Source organism: Balaenoptera borealis, assembly GCF_965194805.1.
Source record: "Balaenoptera borealis genome assembly, chromosome: 13".
NCBI classification, from domain to species: Eukaryota; Metazoa; Chordata; class Mammalia; order Artiodactyla; family Balaenopteridae; genus Balaenoptera; species Balaenoptera borealis.
In genome coordinates, this window is record NC_138870.1 from 45,298,635 (window position 1) to 45,317,520 (window position 18,886).

Sequence of the window (18,886 nt, forward strand, 5' to 3'; positions counted from 1 at the left end):
CTCCCCTAGGCTGTGTCTTCCCCTGCATAAAAAGGAGGGGTAAGAATGCCAGCTGTTTCTGTCCTAAGAAATGGGAGAGTGAAGATCGCAGACATGAAAGCCCAATGAATTCCCAGAAAGAATGGACAATGGGACTTGCAGATCAGGGTACTGAAACATCAGACGGAACAGTGCTTCTCTTGATAGTTTAATGTTATATTTGCAGCATAAATAAGGCACAATATATGTCAGGGCAAGGGAGGGAGGAGAAGGCATGGCTGGGGGATAACTGCTATGTGGCAAGGGGGAAGGAGGAGGGACGGTCAGGGAGAATAGAGCGAAGCCTCTGCCTCAGCCCCGTCCCAGGAGACTGTGAGAGCCTGCTCACAGGGATCATGCTGAAGTGCGTGGAGGGAAAGGGAGAAGACAGCTTCATAACAAAACAGCCTGTAGCACTGCATCCTCCCACCTGTCAAAGTCCACCACTGGGGACTGGGGAAACCCAGACCCAGAGTCAAGTTCCTTGATGACATGGAGAGGTGTTGCTACATGTCAAGATATACAGATGAACAGAGATATAACCATAGGTACACACAGCTTTTCAACAGATACCATGTCAGGAGGCTGTAGCCTCCACTGTTGGGGCTGAAGGCTCATCTCCCTGCCTGAAAGGTGTGTGTTGGGGGCGGGGTGAGTGGGAGAACAGGACAGCCGGTCCTTCCTGTAACAAAGAACATGGAGTGACCAGTCTGCAAGGGAATATGGGACAACTCCTGTCCAGACCCACGCAGGACAGGTTTTAGGAGTAAGCAGAGGAAGACAAACCTAGATTTTGAGATGAGTGACGTTGTTGTTGTTTTAATGGGAGTGGAGGGAGGGACTGGAGGAAATGGAAAAACATGCTAGTGCTAAGGCAGAAGATGGTACTTAAAATATCCTTGATACCCTGTAAGAATTTCCCAGCTTGCCCCTAAGGCAATGGTTCTCAAACTTTAGTGTGTGTTAGAATCACTCTGAGTGCTTGTTAGAGCCCATCCCCAGAGTTTCTGATTCAGTATGTCTGGGATGGGGCCTGAATGTGCATTTCTAACAAGTTCCCAGATGATGGTCCTGCTGGTCCTGGACTACATTCTGAGAACCACTGCCCTAAGGGAAAGTCAATGAAACTAGTGCTCAAAGCCATTTCTTACAGCTAAATCCTCACTCACCAGTAGTTAATGCTGATGAGATAGCTCTGTGCTACCAGCCCCCATTAAAAAGAGAAACCCTAGCAGCTACAATACAAACCTGCACCTACAAAGGATGTAAGCTGCCTTAAGCTGCCCTACTCTCCCCAGCCTTTTCTCATTCCAGGGAAGAACTTTACCCCAAAGAGACACGAATGAACTGGTATGGAGGGTGGGAATGTTGGCTAGCAACCACCTACACTCATCCCTGCTGGGTCACCACCCTGGGATGGTGAGGATTTATGTCTGTGTGCACCTGCATGTGTGCAAACAGAAACAGAAATCAGTCTGTACTATGAAGGGAATGATTAGGGTTGCGGGAGGCTGAAGGAGGATGGGGGGCCTCTAATCTGCCTTAGGATCCTCACCTGTCCTGCTCTTCCCTCCGCCCCAGTCAAACAAAAGTCTAAAGAAAGCAGAAAGAGCATATCAACAAAGGCATATGTGATACAGCTAGGAGGACTGGATTCTAAACAGACTGGTTATGACATAAAAAAAAAAAAAAAAAAGTACATTTCCTTCCTGTGTATACAATGTACAATATTAATGAAAAATAATGATTTGGGGATGAGAAGGAAAGACGAGGGGACTTTGTGGGGAAGAGCTGTCTTAGGGCTAGCACCTTTAAAGGAGCCTCTCAGTGTGAGCAAACGGCGGGGGGGACTTAGGAACCAGAGGAGGAATATTTTGGTGTCTACTTGGTGGTTCAGGCTGTAGACGGGGCGTGGTTACAGTTAAGCACCCTGTCTACCAGGATGGGTGGTGCTGGAGGGCAGTAAGTCAGCAAAGGAACTGGAACAACGGAAGAGGCACAGGGAAGGCAGCAAAATGAGGTTCAGTTAGGCCATCTCCTCTTTTACTGCCACCCAGAGTGTATACAGTCTAGGACTTAGGGCCAAGGAGAGGAGCAGAGGCCAAAGGAAGCCAGATTTGGGTGTACGACCAACAGGGAAAGATGAAGTAAAGGAGGTTGTACTCTTTCTAGTCCTTCCTAATAGCGTGGGAGGCTTTCTCAGACTTTTCAACTCTAAGCAAGCTTTCTTTTAAGACAATGGGGCATTAAGTCTGTGGACCAGAAGACCTGGTTCTGGCCCCTTTCTCTATGGCCTTGGGTCTCTAGCTGCTGTGTCCTTGGAGTGAAGTGGGAGGCCTGAGTCCTGTGTTCACTTAGAAGAGTCCTAAGGCATCCACATTCCCAGTCCCTTTTACAAAGTGTCTTCCCTTAGGCCCCTAGAAAGGCCATGTTCCTTAAAAAGAGCTAAGTGACACCCTCCATGATGTTTGTTCTGGTCCAAAGGAGTCTGGAGAGCAAGGAGCAGGGGAGAGTGGCCACACAGCTGGCTGCAATAACAGGGTAAATGTCATTCCCTTTGACTATAGGAGAGACTTCAGGGCAAGCAATCGCTCTCCCTTCTTAGTGAGACCAAGGACCAACTAAAGAGCTGTCTGGGGTTGGGGAGGTCCTGTCGTGTTCCTTCCTCATTTCACTGCTGCTTTACTACTAAGGTTCTGCCAATGCCTCTCAGTTAGGTTCCCAATACTAACTTCCCACTGATGAAAATGAAATAAGGACTCAAGAGAATTAGACACGGGGATTAAGAAACTAAATAAGACCCTCTACATAAATTAGCCATCCTACACAGGGACAGACTGGCAGGACTCAAACTTCCTCCATGGCCAAGCAGTGAGGCAGGGCATGTGTGCAGCGACGAACTGATTCTTAACTTGAAAAACACATGACTGAAGGGGGAAGAAAAACAGTCAAGGGTCTTACGAAGGCTCCTTAGGAGCCATAAACGCAGTCAAGCTTTAGGGCAAGGCTACAAGTGGGAAATAAAGATAACAAAAAACGAAACACAACTAAGGCAGGAGAAAATCCCAGGGAGCAGCCATCTAAAGGAAAAGTCCTGAGCACAAGTTATGGCTGTGAAGTTTTAAAGGCAAGTGGAGTCCCTGGAGGTGGTAACCTGCATCCTGACCATCTGCCGTGCCATTTGCTAGTCTGAGTCACCTCAGGGGCTGTTCCTGTTGGGTCCTGGGTGGGGGAGGATGAGAAAACCATGTTTTCTCTCCTTTCTCTTCACCAGGTGTGGCTTCTTCAACACCAGCTCTGAAAAGCAGGAGGGGAAATCAAAAACAAATGCAGTAGAACATGCCCTCTGACTGGCTCACCAATTTATCAGTCTGAGGAGATGGGAATCTTGTAGCTTAGAACATTTCCTCATTCCTCTATGATAGCCAATTTTGGAAGATAAAATAAGGAAGCTGGCAGTTACTTTGTATGCATGTATAAGATGGAGGTAGGAGAGAGAGAGAAAAGGACATTATTGGCTTGGGCAGATGGCAGAAAGTGGCTCTGGGACAATTGGAAGGGCTTCATACTGAAGGGCTATTAAAGCTGACCTATCTATCCACAGGCCTCTGGCTTTGGACTGCTTCCTATGGCCTTGGTAGAAATTGCATAGTTCAGAGCCAAAGGAAGATGAGGAGTCTGAATGGGGAAGAAAGAGGGACAAGAGGGATGAATTTCCCCCCTGCAACACAACTTTTCAAAGTAAGAATGGCTGAGAGCAACAGTCACCAATTTCCCAGGCAGGTCAGACTCTTCAACAAGCAGGACTCTTCCGCTGACATCAGTGCTCCACCTCCCCTTCCCGTGCCTCCCCCCATCCTAACTTATACTCAAGAAAACCCACTCAGGACCTCGGCTATGATGCCTCAGGGTCCTGGGGCGTAGACTATGGAGAAGCATTGCATCCAGGGGGCAGAGAGAAGAAAAGAGCTAAAGAAACGCTACAGAACCAGAGAGACCTAGTGGCTAGGCTTGGAGCCTAGTGAAAGAGAGCGAAGGTAGATCCAGTGAGGACCAGTTGTGAATATCAGACCCTCACCCAGAAAAGAAGACAGATGTGTGAGACTGAGAGATGGGGGGCGAGGGGAGGTGAGGGAGCACAAGGGTCCCCTACATGACAGCTTCCAGAGGGCTGCATCAGAACTAATTATAGAAGAGAAACAGAGACAGGAATGCAGGCAGGGGGACGAAGAGGGAGAGGCAGGAGTGGAAAGATGACCAAAAGCAGTATGTATGCTTTGGCCAGTAAACTCTTGTAAGACATAAAAGAATCCATCTAGTAACTTGATGGAACAAGCTTTAAACTACATTGTTCCTGCCTGTCCTGATGATTAGAACTGAAGGAGGATGGAGTCGGGGATGGGAAGGGAACCAGCCAGTCAGATCCTGGGCTCTTTCCCTTTTCACTACCAAGCAGTATCTAATAAGGCCACAAGATGAGGTTGCCAAGGCTTAGTGGGAGGTGGAAAAGACCCCACCACTAGACTGGGAAAACTCAAGACATAAAATGAGGTACCCAAATAGCTCTGGAAATAAATGAGAAAGGACTAGACCGTTTGAGGTTTCATTTCTCTGTTTTTGTTTTGGTGGCAAGTAGGGAGAAGGACTAAAGTTTATGGAAGAGCTGGGAAATACTGCTACTTCATACATCAAAGGTAACCTTACATTCTCCATAAGTGAATGTTTTAACTAGAATTTACCGAGGGGAAAAAGGGATAAATAAGCAGCTACTGGGAGACAAAGTCCTGAGTCCATGGGGTGGCTAGGGATGGGTCAGCCATTGATATGCCATCAACTCTAGCCTCCCTCTACCTAGCAGGAAGTGGCATGCTGCTAAGAATCAAGAAGGTAATAGCCATGGCTTGGTGGAAAGAGAGGGAACTGAGAAACCGAAACCTAGAAGTACAAGGGTTAGTGTTAAAAGAGACAGGTACACGTGCATGGGCAGGGATGATTGTTCGGACCATCGGGAAAGGCCTTTGGCTGTGGGTACATCAGAAACTTCCCCCTTGGGGTATGATCTATGTGGCTCTGGGGCTGGGAGGCTCCTAGTACAGGTGTCAACGTAAATGACCATGTGAGAAAAGCCCCACATCTGACCATTACTCACAACACACAATTTCCTCCCCATATTGCCGTGTCCAAGGCAGATGGGAGAGGATAAGATGACATCTCTCTTGGCTCTCGGGCGGGCAAGCTCTGGCTGGGGACCTCTCCACCAGGGGAGGCATCATCTGCCCGCAGACTGAGACTGTGGGGTCATGATCACATGCGACTGTATGGGCATGCTCAGTTCTGTCCTTTGGCTGGCCATCTGAGTGAGGACTGAGGTGGCCACAGCTTCAGCTGCAGAGCGAACGCTGAGGCCATTGCTCGGGGCTGTTGCTGAGCTGTGCTGAATCACAGGGGCTGGAGAACCCGTTGGCTCTGAGCTTTCCTTGGGGCTTTCTGCCAGGAAGGAGGGCAAAAAGCAGAGAGCAAGTGGTTAGAAAACAGAATGGGGAAACAGGCAGAACTACCTTTTGCCATAATTCTAAAGGAGCCCAAAGGAAAATGAAGCCCATGTTTTTAGGGGGGAAAACTTCCCAGAATCTTGGCTTCTAAGCCATAAATGGGCTCGGAAACTGGAAGTTGTGAGAAGAGAAGCAAGCTAGGCCAAAATTAACCTATCTATCCCAATAAAGCAAACCCCCAACATGTTAATTACACTGCCTGGCTTCTAGGTCTCTGCACAGTTCATTACCCCTATTGGAACACACTTCCTCTTATTCATGTCTTTAAAGGTGATTTAAAATAGATCTCTTTTTAGCTATCCTCTCTTATTAATGCTCACAACATTGCAATCATTCTATTATTTTTAATATTCCTTTAGCATGTAGTTGCACCACAGGTAAACCTGATAAATATCAAGCTACAATCAAATGATGTTATGAATGACCAGTCCTTGGCCAAGGTTCAGTTAACACAACCAACTACAAAGAGGTCTGTCAGACCCTCCTGACTATTAACTAGCTAGGCATTAACGATTTAACACATTTACTTTGAGTTATGCCACTCCACCTAAAGTGACAATAACTTTTATTACTAAACACAAATGTCTGAGCTGCATACAAAGGTAACTCCATGTTGCTTAACAGTCAAGGAGTTTCATTGAACATCAGATAGCCTCTCTGGCTATTTAAACACAGATGTGTAGAATAAGGGCAAAATTTCAATAGTTGGTTGTATTTCTGATCTCCTGATAAATGCCTGAGTCTTCTTTCAGGATTCAAATACTACCTCCTCTGTGAAGCCTCCTTTGTTACGCTCAGGAAATTAACTATTTCATCGGTTGTGCTTTCAGAGCATACATTCATTTATTCATCAAATATTTACTGAGTATTGCCCGTGTGCCAGGCATTAGGGTACATAAAGAATAGACAGACTCCTTGTCCTCAGGAAGTTCCCAGTCTAGGGGCTCTTTGGGATATCTGTGCTTACCTTACCCATGGGTTGACATGTTTATCTCCTCATAACCCTATGAGTCTCTCAGAGATAAGAGAGTGTCTCATTTGTCTTATGTCAGGTACCTACCACTATGTCCATACCACACAGTAGGAACTAAATACATCTTTGCTGTAACAAATAAGTAATTTCAAAGATTGACTATCTGTCAGAGTTCTTGTAGGGACTGAATAGAAACCTTACTGTATATAGACTTCATACAGATAAATACTCAGTCCTTGTCATCCTTAGCCCATCAAAAGGATTGAAATAGTTGATCACTAAACTTCCTGAAACACTTTCTTATCTTGGCTTACAGAACACCACACTCAGCTACTCAGCTGGTTTTCCTCCTACCTGCTTGGCTACTCATTCTCAGTCTCTCTTGTGGGTCCCTTCTCATCTCTCTGACCTCTAAATATTGGAGTACCCAGGGCTCAGTCCTGGAACTTCTCTTTTTCTACCTATGTGCTCTCTTTGACAATAACATTTCATCCAGTTTCATGGCTTTAAAAACTATCCATATTCTGCTGACTCCCAAAGTTGTACCTTCAGCCTTTCCTCTGAACTGCAGACCCATACAACCAGCTGCCTGCTTGACAGCTCCACCTGCAAGCCTAAGAGGCTTCCAAACCTGAGCTCCCGATATACCACCCAATCCATTTCTTCCTACACTTTCCCCTATCTCAATCAATGGCATCTCCGTTCCTGCAGTCGCTCAGGCCAGAACCTTTGGTGCAATTTTTGATTCTTCTTTTTCCTCACATATACTGCCCCATCTGGCCATCATCAAACCTTGTCACTCTAACTTCGAAATATATCCTGAATTAAATCCCTTCTCACCACTTTCACTACCGCCATCCAGTCCAAGGCTCCATCACCTCTTGCTCATATGATTGTGATAGCCGCCCCCCCTAAGTGGACTGCCTGCTTCTGCCCATGCATTCCTCACTCTCTAACAGAGTGACCCTGTTAAAAATAAGTCAGATTAGCCATGTCACTATTCTACTGAAAACAACCCTCTAATGATCCCCAAAGTAGAGTAAAAGCTAAGGTCCTCACTATGACCAATGAGGCCCTAAAGGAAAATGCTTCCATTACCTCCCCTACCTCATCTCCAAATAGTCTGCATTCCCCATTCTCTCCAATCCAGCCACACTAGCCTCCTTGGTGTTCCTAAAATGTGCCAGACATGCTCGCACTTTGGGTCTTTGCATTTGCTGTTCCTCCTGCTTGCAGTACTTTTCTCCCGTATTAATGCATGGCTAGCTCCCTCACTTCCTTAAGGTCTTCAGTCAAAAGACACCTCATCTAAAATTTCAACCCTGCTGCTAACATTTCATATTCCTCTTTCTTGTTTTATTTTTGTCTTCCAAGCATTTATTCTTATCTAACATACTATATATATTGTATCTATTTATCTAGTTTATTGTCTGTCTCACCTACTAAAATATAAGCCCCTCACGGGCAGGGACTTCAATCTAATCTATTTGGTTCCCTATTATGTCCTCAGCATGTAAAACAGTGCCTGGCACAGAACAGGCTCAATCAATATCTGCCTAATGAATGCATGTACCCTGAAGTACACAGTAAAATTAAAATTTAAATAGAGATGTTTAAAATTGGTGATGTGGTTACTCTTTTCCTATGGGAACACATCTCTGAAATGATAAAGACATTAGTGGAAAAATAATTCAATATATCAAAATTTGATAGCCAACATTTCTATGAATTTATTTAATTTGTAAAGGAAAATGATTTATTAGCTTTTACTGTCCATAAGCAAATTATTCACAGTAATTTTAATTTCAGGATTGTGCTTATCCTGAGCATGACTCTGTGACCAGCTCTTCCTAGCACTATATTATTTGTGCTCACAGATTACAAACTGAAACCAACATTAGCCCATCATTAGAGAGATAAAATGTACCGCCAAATCTCAATGCTTAACAAACCCCAATGTATCATCTGCTGTTATATCCTCTTGAGGCCAAGACAGTGGCTTTGGAATAAGAAGAGCTGGATGTGAATCTTGGCTCTGCCAATTCACCAACTGTGTAACTTCAGGTAAGTGACTAATCTGAGTGCAGTTTTCTCGTGTGTAAACGCAGGTAATATCTATTTCATGAGAGAACTGGGAAGATGGTTGAGTGCCTCACACAAAGTAGGTACCCAATACATATCGCTACCCTTTTTCTCTAACTACAATAGATAATTAGGATAACTATATTGTTCTCAAAAATTTTTTTGATAAGACTGGTTGTTCCACAAAGGCTGTTCACTCGTCAATCTGGGCCCCCCAGAACATTCAGAATGGGGTTATAAAATTATAGAGTTGAGACACTCATTACATGCAGTGTGCTGACTGACTGACCTTGCTTAGGTTGTGAGCCACTCACCTAAGTAGCCTTGGGTCTTTTTCTGTAGTGCTGTGACTGGGCAGTCTTTATGAGCTAACAGCAGCTGTTTCAATTGAGCCACCTCATTGCGTAGTAATGTGACTTCATTCTGAGGAGGGAGGGAAGAAAAGAATATGAAGAAAATTTATGCTCCACTCTTGAACCCCCCGTAGCTATGCCCAAAGTGAGGACAGAATGCTGTCTGGATTTTCTCCCTCAAATCTGGGAAAGATCCAGCAAGGCTTCAGACGGCCCAGGGCCAATACAGCCACGAATTCAATGACAGGAGCTGCTTACAGTGATAGTAGGGATTTTAAATAGAAAAATTAGTCCTATTTAGGATAAATATGATTACACCAAAATTAATAATGCATATGTCCTTTGATTAAGAAAGCTAACTTCCAGGAATCTATTTAACAGAGCTATCTACTCAAGTGCATACAATGTACACTGCAGCACTGCTGTTCTGGCAAAAAATTAGAAACATTATAAATATCCATACCTTATAACATAACTTACACTATAGAATGCTACACTGTACAGCTATTTACAAACATGAGGTAGGTCCTCTGTATACATGGCTAGATCTCCAGGAGATACTGTTTTATGTTACAACAGACAGTCCCTCCCTGACTCCCCCACAAAAGCTATAAATGAAAAAAATATTAGAAATACATACATGTCTGGTAGGTACACGCCAAACTTATCTACAAGGAAGAGAATGAGACTAGGAAAGACATGTTGAAGAGAGACTTTATTTTTAATCTGTACCTCTGTGTGTGTATGTATGTGTATATTATATATATGTTATATAAATATATTACCTTTGTAATGGAATATTTTAATAAATAATCAGAAGAAGGGAAAATAATGTTCAAGAAAATATCTGGGGACTTCCCTGGTGGTTCAGTGGTTAAGAATCCACCTGCCAATGCAGGGGACACGGGTTCAAGCCCTGGTCCGGGAAGATCCCACATGCCGCGTGGGAAGATCCCACATGCCGTGGAGCAACTAAGCCCGTGCACCACAATTACTGAGCCCACACTCTAGAGCCCGCGAGCCACAACTACTGAGCCCGCATTCTGCAACTACTAAAGGCTGCGCGCCTAGAGCCCATGCTCTGCAACAAGAGAAGCCACTGCAGTGAGAAGCCCACGCACAAGGAAGAGTAGCTCCCGCTCGCCGCAACTAGAGAAAGCCCCGCACGCAGCAAAGAAGACCCAGCACAGCCAAAAATAAATAAATAAGAAAATATCTGTATTATAACCGTTCTATTTGTGTTTGCGTGGCTTTTTCTTTCTTTTATTAAGCTGCGTTACCTGGGCAAATACTTTCCCTTTGGGTGTTCCACTACCCCTGTCAGATTCTACTGATGACTTAAAAAGAGCACCCTGGGGCACTTAATCTAATTCCCTTCATCCAAACTGGTCTATGGGTGACTCATTCTAGTAGCAGATTTGGGAGTAGTGGTGGGTGTCCTTTTCAGTCCCCGGGGAAGAGGTTTCAACTCTGACTGTTAAGACATTCTTTCTGCATTCTCCCTGGCATATGTTCTGGATCTGTCTTAATTTAAAGAATTATCGTCTTCTATTATATCGTCCCACTTTTTCCTGATTCAATCTCACTTTCCAGATTCAACAATCCTAATAATCACCCAGGACACACTCACACTCAGCTGAATGTTCTGAGACGTGAGTTCCTCAGCCTTCTTCTCTAGGGAGGACACCCACAGCTTCCGCTTTTGACGGCAGCGCGAGGCTGCGGCCCGGTTGCGCTCCAGAAAGCGCTGCCGCCGCTCATCTGGATCTTCATCCACCGTGCGCCGACGTCGCCCTCCGGTACTAGGAGTGGGTTGGGCTGGTGAAACCTGTTGCCCAGAAGGAAGAGGAGTTACTTGAAGGGAATGTCAGTCCTTTCCAAACTAAACCTGACGTAAGCTCTGGCAAAGATCTGGTAAAAGTATGTACCAGTCTCTGTAACCACAGCAAGTCTCATCACTATGTCCCTTAGCTTCTCTTCTGTAGTAGTTCCTCATTCTGCCTCTGTTTTCTTTCAGTCTTCTCAGTTCCATACTCTGATTATTTCTGAGACAGACAGACAAAATGAAACTAGGATCACTTTTTGTTTCTTAACAGGAAATCTTGTAGGCAGGGAAATTATAATCAAGGGAGGTGTCAGGGGAAATTTTAGGGAGACTATGGAATAAAAAATTGGAGAATCACCTATCTGGTCAAGCAATATATACAAATAACTGTGTGCTACAAGTTTCAGAAAAGGAGAAAAGATTTTAGTATCAGTGAGATATGAGCTATCATGGAGATGTATGAATTAGTATATTCTTTTTTTTTTTTGGGCACACCACATGGCTTGCAGGATCTCAGTTCCCTGACCATGGATTAAACCTGGGCCACAGCAGTGAAAGCCCAGAATCCTAACCACTAGGCCACCAGGGAACTCCCAATATATTCTTTTTATTTAAATCAGTTATTAATCATCCTCAGCAACGCCCCCCCTTCCTGCCTTGTTTGTTCTGTTTTTAAAGAGAAAAACATTTTTTAATCCCTTTACAAATTGGCGATTTAAGACTGTCTTTTGTTTTTAAACTTCAGGCTGATGTCTCTTGTCTCTAAAGCACTTTTGAATCATCTTCCTTTTCTGTTAGCTGGTATGTATTCAAAGAAGATAGACCAATTTTATAATAACGGTCAAAATTAAAATATAGAAAGGTCAACCATCTGTATAAAAGAAACTATGTAACGTGAAACGCCAAAAATAAATTCTTCCTGAATCTGTTGCTATTAGAGAACATCTATATTGGTAGTTCCCAAATGCCAGAGCTCACGTTAGTTGCACGAGAATAAGCATAAGCTTATAAGAAAACAGAATCTTATTCTACTTCAGGCCCTACTGAATCATGCTCTCCATTAACATAGATAATGAAGAGATCATTTTATTTATTCAGATTAATATTCTCTCTCCTAAAAGAAAAAAAGTGGAGAGGAAATTTCAAACTTATTTTAATGAGCTACAGGCCTTGGGGTCATTGCTTCTCACTGTACTAAGGGAAGTTTACACAAATTCTCCTGTGATTTTCAATTTCCTCTTTGTCCTGAGCTCACTGGAGCACATGTAAAGATTGGCGCTTGAGGAGGAGAATGGGGAAAAGGAAATGATGGGTTCCTATTCTCTCATAGGCAACTCAACAAGACGTGCAGGGAATGGAGGTAAAAGAACAGACCAAGAGAAAGACAGGAAGACTAAGAAGGAAAGGAATTAGTGGTAACTAAAAAATAAGTCATGTCATTTCCTCAAGAGGGGAAGCAGCACAACTTGGGCAAGGGGGCTACTGCTTTACCATTTCCAGAAGGGACTGGCATTAGAAGGGGTTACAGGAGGGTGGGCAGGCTTAGCTTCCAACAAGAAAACTCAGATGAGAGCTTTTGTTGTTGGCCAAGCTTTAAGGCAGCATATGGTCATTAAATGTTAGGACATGTGGTGGTAACTGATAAAGCAGGTGGTGACATCAGGAAAAGGGGATGGGCAAAAGATGTAACTCTAGAAACTGATCTCAGGTTGTTGTCACCTAACCAGTACAGACAATATGAAAACTGAGGCCTATTCAGTTTTCAAAGAAAATTAGTAAAACTGAGGCCTCCTTGAAAAAAAGAGTTGGGCTTCTAAATGGGATCCCTCTGGCTTTTTTAAGACTTTAATTTCTCCTGATAAAAAGACATTCAATTGATAAGGAAAAAGTGTTTTTTGGGGGTGTGTATTTGTTTACTGAGCCATCTTAATACTGTGATATCACATTTTATTCATTTTATTAATATACTGTTTTTCTTTTTTCTTTTTTTTTTTGGCTGTGTTGGGTCTTCATTGTTACGTGCAGGCTTTCTTTAGTTGTGGCGAGCGGGGGCTACTCTTCGTTGCGGTGTGTGGGCTTCTCATTGCGGTGGCTTCTGTGTTGCGGAGCACGGGCTATAGGCGTGCGGGCTTCAGCGGTTGTGGCACGTGGGCCCTAGAGTGCGTGGGCTTCAGTGGTTGCGGCGCATGGGCTAAGTAGTTGCGGCACGCGGGCTCTAGGCGCACGTGCTTCAGTAGTCGTGGCATGCGGGCTCAGTAGCTGTGGCTCGTGGGCTCCAGAGCGCAGGCTCAGTAGCTGTGGTGCACAGGCTTAGTTCCTCTGCAGCATGTGGGATCTTCCCGGACCAGGGCTCGAACCCGTGTCCCCTGCATTGGCAGGTGGATTCTTAACCACTGCATCACCAGGGAAGTCCCTAATATATTGTTATTATCTGATTTTTGCTATAAATCTAATCAGGTAAGTTTTTTTAGGCGGGTGGGGGGTAAGACCTAAGATAGGAGAGACTAGGGGAAGCCTCCTTTGATGTACAAAGTGGTTTGAAGTGAGGTTCTGTCACATTTTAGAGGGTTCTGCAGATACAGCATTCACATATAGAAATAACCAAAAAGCAGAAAACAAAAACTGAGACCTCCTCTGTGACAGTTCTGCATTATCCAGTCTGTTTGCATTTGGTACAACCCAAGGATGGATAAAGAATAGTGCATTTTGCTACTTTCAAACTGTCAACAAGAACCAAAGTGCAGGTAGATGCCCAGAATGCTGAAATCCACTCTTCTTTCATTTTCTTGCTCCTTGAAAAACAGATATGACTTAAAGAGTAATGGTGACACAGCTGGTTCCCCCATCCAAGGGTCTAACTGACCTGTGGCTGGGCAGGGGATGGGGCGTCAGGGTGCTGGATGAGGATCTGGCTTTGCTCTGGACGGGCTGTCACCATGGTGCTGGCAGTCCCCACCACCATTCCACAGCCACCATTGATTGAGGAGACTTGGTGGGTTAGGGTAGCTTTTAGTCTCTGTAGGAAAAGGTAAGAAAAAATAGCTTGTCAAGGGTGAGATTCTATCAAGGGTGAGAAGAGTGGGCTTAGATTTTATTACTGATGTTACAGACAACTAAAATTCCCACACTGGTTTTCCCTTAACAGAGGGATTAAAAGAAAATGACAGAGAGAGAGAATGTGCCCATGATCCCTAAAATACCTACTCTGTCCCCTCACTATCATCCTGGGCACAGTTGGAGGGCGGGGGTTGCTGAAGCTATAGAGTCCAGATGAAAGCTCTCTCCTGGAACCTGGCCAGGGGCTGGTTATTACGCAGTTATTCACCTCCTGGCCAGCTCTCCTGCCCACTCATCCACCCCTCCATCTGTCACCCTGGAACTGAAACAGCAAGAGTTCCACTCCAAGCAATCTGTGCTGCTTCTTTTCACTGCCATGGTCTATGTACCAGGCTCTAAAGGTGGAAGAGAAGAGATAGGAGTCATGAATCAGGGTCTTTTCTTCTCCAGACGCCACAACTGGGTGGGTCTTTAGCTCTGCAAGCCCCAGAAGATACCACTTCTTTCAGAAGGGCCAGCATTGCCCCAGGCTGGGATGTACTCACCATCTTGGCTTCTGATGGCATAGGGTGGCCAGAGGGAGAAATGGAACCACTGCTGTTAACTGGTGGGCCAGGGATACCAGGAATGTTGGGCACCATAGACACAGGTCTGGCCAGCTGGATCAAGAGAAGGAAGAAAAACCAGAAGGGAACATAATGCTATTAGTGGGGCAACAGCTTCCCCAAATGAAGTGCTTTTGAGATTGGCACATTAGGGCCTGTTCTATGCAACCTGCCCATAGGGCATGCAGAAACAGCCTGGGAAATACCATCCCCCATGGAGCACCACAGGATAGGGGATCTAATCCTTCAGTGCTATGACAATTTCTATGGGAAAGGCTGAGGCTGTATCTTGAGGAAAGTGGTGGGCAATTTGTGAGGTACTTAGTACCAAGTGAAATCAACCAATCAGCAGGCTGGCAAAATCAATTCTTAGACCAGGAGCCAACTGTCCAGATGAGCCTTTGTTTACTGTTCCATAGTGCTGGATTGGCAGAGGTTAGTGAAGAGTATGGCAGGCTGCCATGTTCAACTACTACAGACCAGAGCCCACGTTTCCCTGGGGCTCATGTGTGTTTATGAGCATTCAGGTGGAAGGGAGGGGTTAGTGTCTTGGTAGGGTTGGCTGCCCCAACTTCAGAGCTCACCGATATAACAGAAGGCATCTGTACCGGAGGCCCTGGCAGCACAGGCATGGTCTGTCCATTAGCAAGATGCATGACGAGAGGGAGGGAGCCAGTGGGAGACCTAGAGGAAATATGAAGTGAAATGCTCATAATACAGACCCTTTTGCCAATGATCCTCATCCTATAATTACAGCAGATTTCCCAGTCTTTTCTAGTAGCGTTGTAAAATCTTGGCACCCTCATGAAGGTGGATAAAGCAGGGAATGCTACTTACCTTACCTTATAGATGGAGAGAAATAGCAAGATCTTTACACCTTGCAAATTAAATGCACCACTGAATTCAAGTGGGTGGGAAGCTAATCCTATTAAGAGTTTAGAACAATTAAATAAACATCCCTACCACTGGCATGTATAAATTCTGTCTTGCCTTAGGCAAGGAATACTTCGACCAAAGCTGCCATTTTGCAAAGCTGAATTATGTCATATGATAGCCAAATCTGAGTAAGTTCCTCCTGTTCCTTTCCACGTTTTGCTCTACTCTGTCTAAGAGAGAAGCCATCCCTTTGTATTTTTCTTAGTGGGTCTAGAGAACAATAAACTTTAAGAGGCTGAAGCCTGACAACAACCTCTTAACCCATGGGTACCTGGGGACAGGATCTTAAGTCATCCCAATAGGAAATCTGTATGGGCCATGCTGGGAGTGAAGACAAAAGTAGGAATAGCAAAGACCAAGAACTCTAACTGGGACTGAGGGGAACAACCAGACTTAAAAAAGATGACTTAATGGGTTTCAGCGCCTCATTCAGTAGTGCCTCCACATCCATATGATTGAGGCCAAGAACTAAATATATACTTCCCTGTGTGACCTCCACCACTATAATGAACTTCCTAAAGTTCTAAGGATTCTTCTTTTAGATCGAAGAAGTATTAAACCTCCAAATTAAGGCAGTACACCCCCAAATAAATTCTTGCTTGTCTACTAAAAAGGTAAAGAAGATTCTGTTTATGGGGTGAAAAATTTATGTTGAGAGACAATCTCAGTGACTTGTTTTCCTTGAGTATTCAGAAACAGTCTCTATTTAATCAAATAATTTCACACAGAGGAATGACATTCAGGCTTCACTGTTTCTCCCTGCTCTCTTTACTCACCCCAGTTGCCTGTTGGATGGTGGAGCCTGTGTGATGACGGAGGTTGGGGAAGGAAGGGTTGGGTGAAGTGGATCATAGCCCAAGTGGAGAGGCAGGGAGCCAGGGCGTACAATGGTAGGTGTGGGCGTAGAGATCACAACAGGCTTTGGGGCAACATCCTGGGGAGAAGACACCAACAGATTACAAAATGCTTTAAGGGACTGCTTATAAGAAAATACATAGCTGGTAAAATCTAGTATAAATTTATTGGAAAGAGCACTTGGACTACTCATGTAAATCATGACCTGATTCCATCGTGATCATGGACCCATACCTCACTCACTCATTCAGTAGGAATGCTGAGTTAAGACCTTTTGGCTATCTCCCTTTCAGGGATGATGGCTATATGAGTGAGATGACAGTTGGCAGATCACTTGAAATTTCTGTAGAAGCACTAGAGTACCATATAAATTCTAAGGAGTGTTATAATTTTTTTTGGCAGGGGACCATGCCGTGCAGCATGTGGGATCTTAGTTCCCCAACCAGGGATCTGCAGTGGAAGCGTGGAGTCTTAAACACTGGACTTGCCCGGTAAGTCCCAGGAGTGTTATAATTTTTCATGATCTAGATACTCTCATTCTAAACTTGATGCTCAAGTGTCCACTGATCTCTAATGGGAAAAGACAGGAATAAGACTGGTGATAAGGCAACCCAACTGGTCTTAACCCAACGTCTCCTATAGACCTCTTAAAAAAAGGGCTACGGAAGTTTGAATAATGATCATATTGTGATAAAACAAACTGCTTCCCACTGTTAAGTTGTAAGGACCTTACGTTGCCAGTGGCTACAGTGGCCCTGAAAACATCTCTAAACAGCCTCTAGGACCTGGCTGCTGATGAAAAGAGGAGGGAGGGTACAGTTGTAATGTTTATGGAGAGGGTAGTTTTGAGATGTTAGCAAACCAATTTTGGAGGGAGGTAAGACGAGGTACAGATGCTCTATCCACAGTGGATATTAAAGTTAATAACCACTGGTAGCACAGCAGAGACTGGAAGGAGGTTTGATGGGGCTTCTGAGGTTATGATGAAATTATCAAGGTGTTGGTTACATAAGCTGTAAACTTTGTGAAAATTCAGTAAGCTGTATACTTACAATTTATGTGCTTTTCTGTATGTGTGTCATATTTCAATAAATTTATAAAAAATAATACTTCACAAAAAGTTTCCTTTAAAAAAAATAATAATCAGAATCCTGATAGATACTCCCTTTGAATCACTAGAAAACTTCCCTCTGGGAAGACTTTTTTTCTAAATTGTTTAATGTTCAATTTATGAATTATGTGATTTTTCTTTTCCACTTATCAATTGAAGTAGTACAACATACACAAAGTACGTTAATCTAAAGGATAAAATAAAACTAAATGACTTTTTATATATGTAACAAGTCTTGTTATGGACATTTGGACTGCTTCCAGTTTTTTGACTATTACGAATACAACTGCTGTGAACTTTCTTATATACTTCTTTTGGTGGACATATGCACTAATTTCTCTTCCATACAGACTTAGAAGTGGAGTTGCTAGGTCAGAGAATAGGTGTAATTATATAAATCTTCTAAACAATATTTATTTATATATAATCAATCCTCCTTATCACACAATATTTATACAACTAACGCATCAAAACTTCATCTATCAATTAACATTTGAGATGACTCTTGGTAGAGTTTTACCTTCTCCTTGAGTGGTGGGGAGCAGGGGCTAGAGGCAGGACTGTCAGGTGGGGATGAGTCTACCTCCACTGGCTCTTCTTCTTTGATTTTGATGTCTGGTGTAGAAGGCAGAGACATGTCAAGGGGCCCAGAAGCAGCCTGTTAAAAGAGAGAAATGAGCATAGTTCAACTCCATGGATTCCCTTCAAGTTAAAGCTATATCTTCCCAGTTAAAAGATGAGGGAATATACTTCTAAGAAGTTCAGTCCTTGGTCAAAGCACCAAACTGAAAGTCAAGGAAATGTGGAGCCCAGGCTTTATGTACAACTCTGGCCAAATCCTTTAACTTCTCAGGGCTTCTGTTTCCCTCCGATAAAATGAAGTTATATCTGCCTCACCATGGGTAAACACTTAATAAAGATTCCGAAAGGGAAAAAAAAAAAAATTAAAATGCTTATAAAGGCCCTGAAAGTAGAAAATTAAAAAAGATGTCATTTATCCATGCAAATACTATGACTATATTATTTTTCAGGAAAGTACGGTTCCTGAATCCAGTGCCTTCCTATTCCCAACCAGCTCCACTGGCTACTAGAGAGCTGTGAACAATTTTTCTGCCGATCAGAATGACTAGGTTACCCAATCACCAAAAGCAAAACAAATCAAATTGGCTATTAAAGTACTGTCAACAAGACAGGAAATATCTTTTCTGGGGAACTCTCCATGCTTGATGGTGTTCTCACCCCAAAATCTGGTGCTAGAGGCTAGAAGTTAGGAAGATGGGGGTTTGGGGCAACAAAGAAAGGAAAGGCTGATCATGTGATCAGTGAAAGAAATTAGAACTTGGTCCCAGGAGCAGGACTGGAGAAAACCAGAAGGGAAAGAGTACTTTTCTGGCCATGGTGCAATCAACTCACAGAACTGTGGAGCCATAAATGGCTTTGAAGAGAACAATAAACCATCTGAGATGACCCTGATACTGCGCCACAATAGGAGAGCTGGCACTGCAGTTCAGTTTCATGA

At 43.9% G+C, this 18,886-nt stretch overlaps 1 protein-coding gene across 8 annotated transcripts in view; it reads right to left on the reverse strand.

The window, feature by feature from the left end:
* Window positions 1-174: 174 nt before the first annotated feature.
* LOC309609685 (cyclic AMP-dependent transcription factor ATF-7) overlaps window positions 175-18,886 on the reverse strand; it is a 121,740-nt gene continuing 103,028 nt past the window's right edge. For 6 of the 8 annotated variants that reach the window (XM_082351388.1, XM_082351392.1, XM_082351386.1 and 3 more), the window contains 8 exons: window positions 17,888-18,028; window positions 16,178-16,335; window positions 15,050-15,149; window positions 14,406-14,519; window positions 13,667-13,819; window positions 10,609-10,806; window positions 8,940-9,048; window positions 175-5,505 (listed from right to left, as the gene is read on the reverse strand). In XM_082351388.1, the coding sequence (XP_082207514.1) occupies window positions 5,288-5,505; window positions 8,940-9,048; window positions 10,609-10,806; window positions 13,667-13,819; window positions 14,406-14,519; window positions 15,050-15,149; window positions 16,178-16,335; window positions 17,888-18,028 (1,191 nt within the window). In that variant the 3' untranslated portion in view covers window positions 175-5,287. The remainder of the gene's footprint in view (window positions 5,506-8,939; window positions 9,049-10,608; window positions 10,807-13,666; window positions 13,820-14,405; window positions 14,520-15,049; window positions 15,150-16,177; window positions 16,336-17,887; window positions 18,029-18,886) is intronic. The other 2 variants (XM_082351391.1, XM_082351393.1) reach the window with 2 other exon arrangements.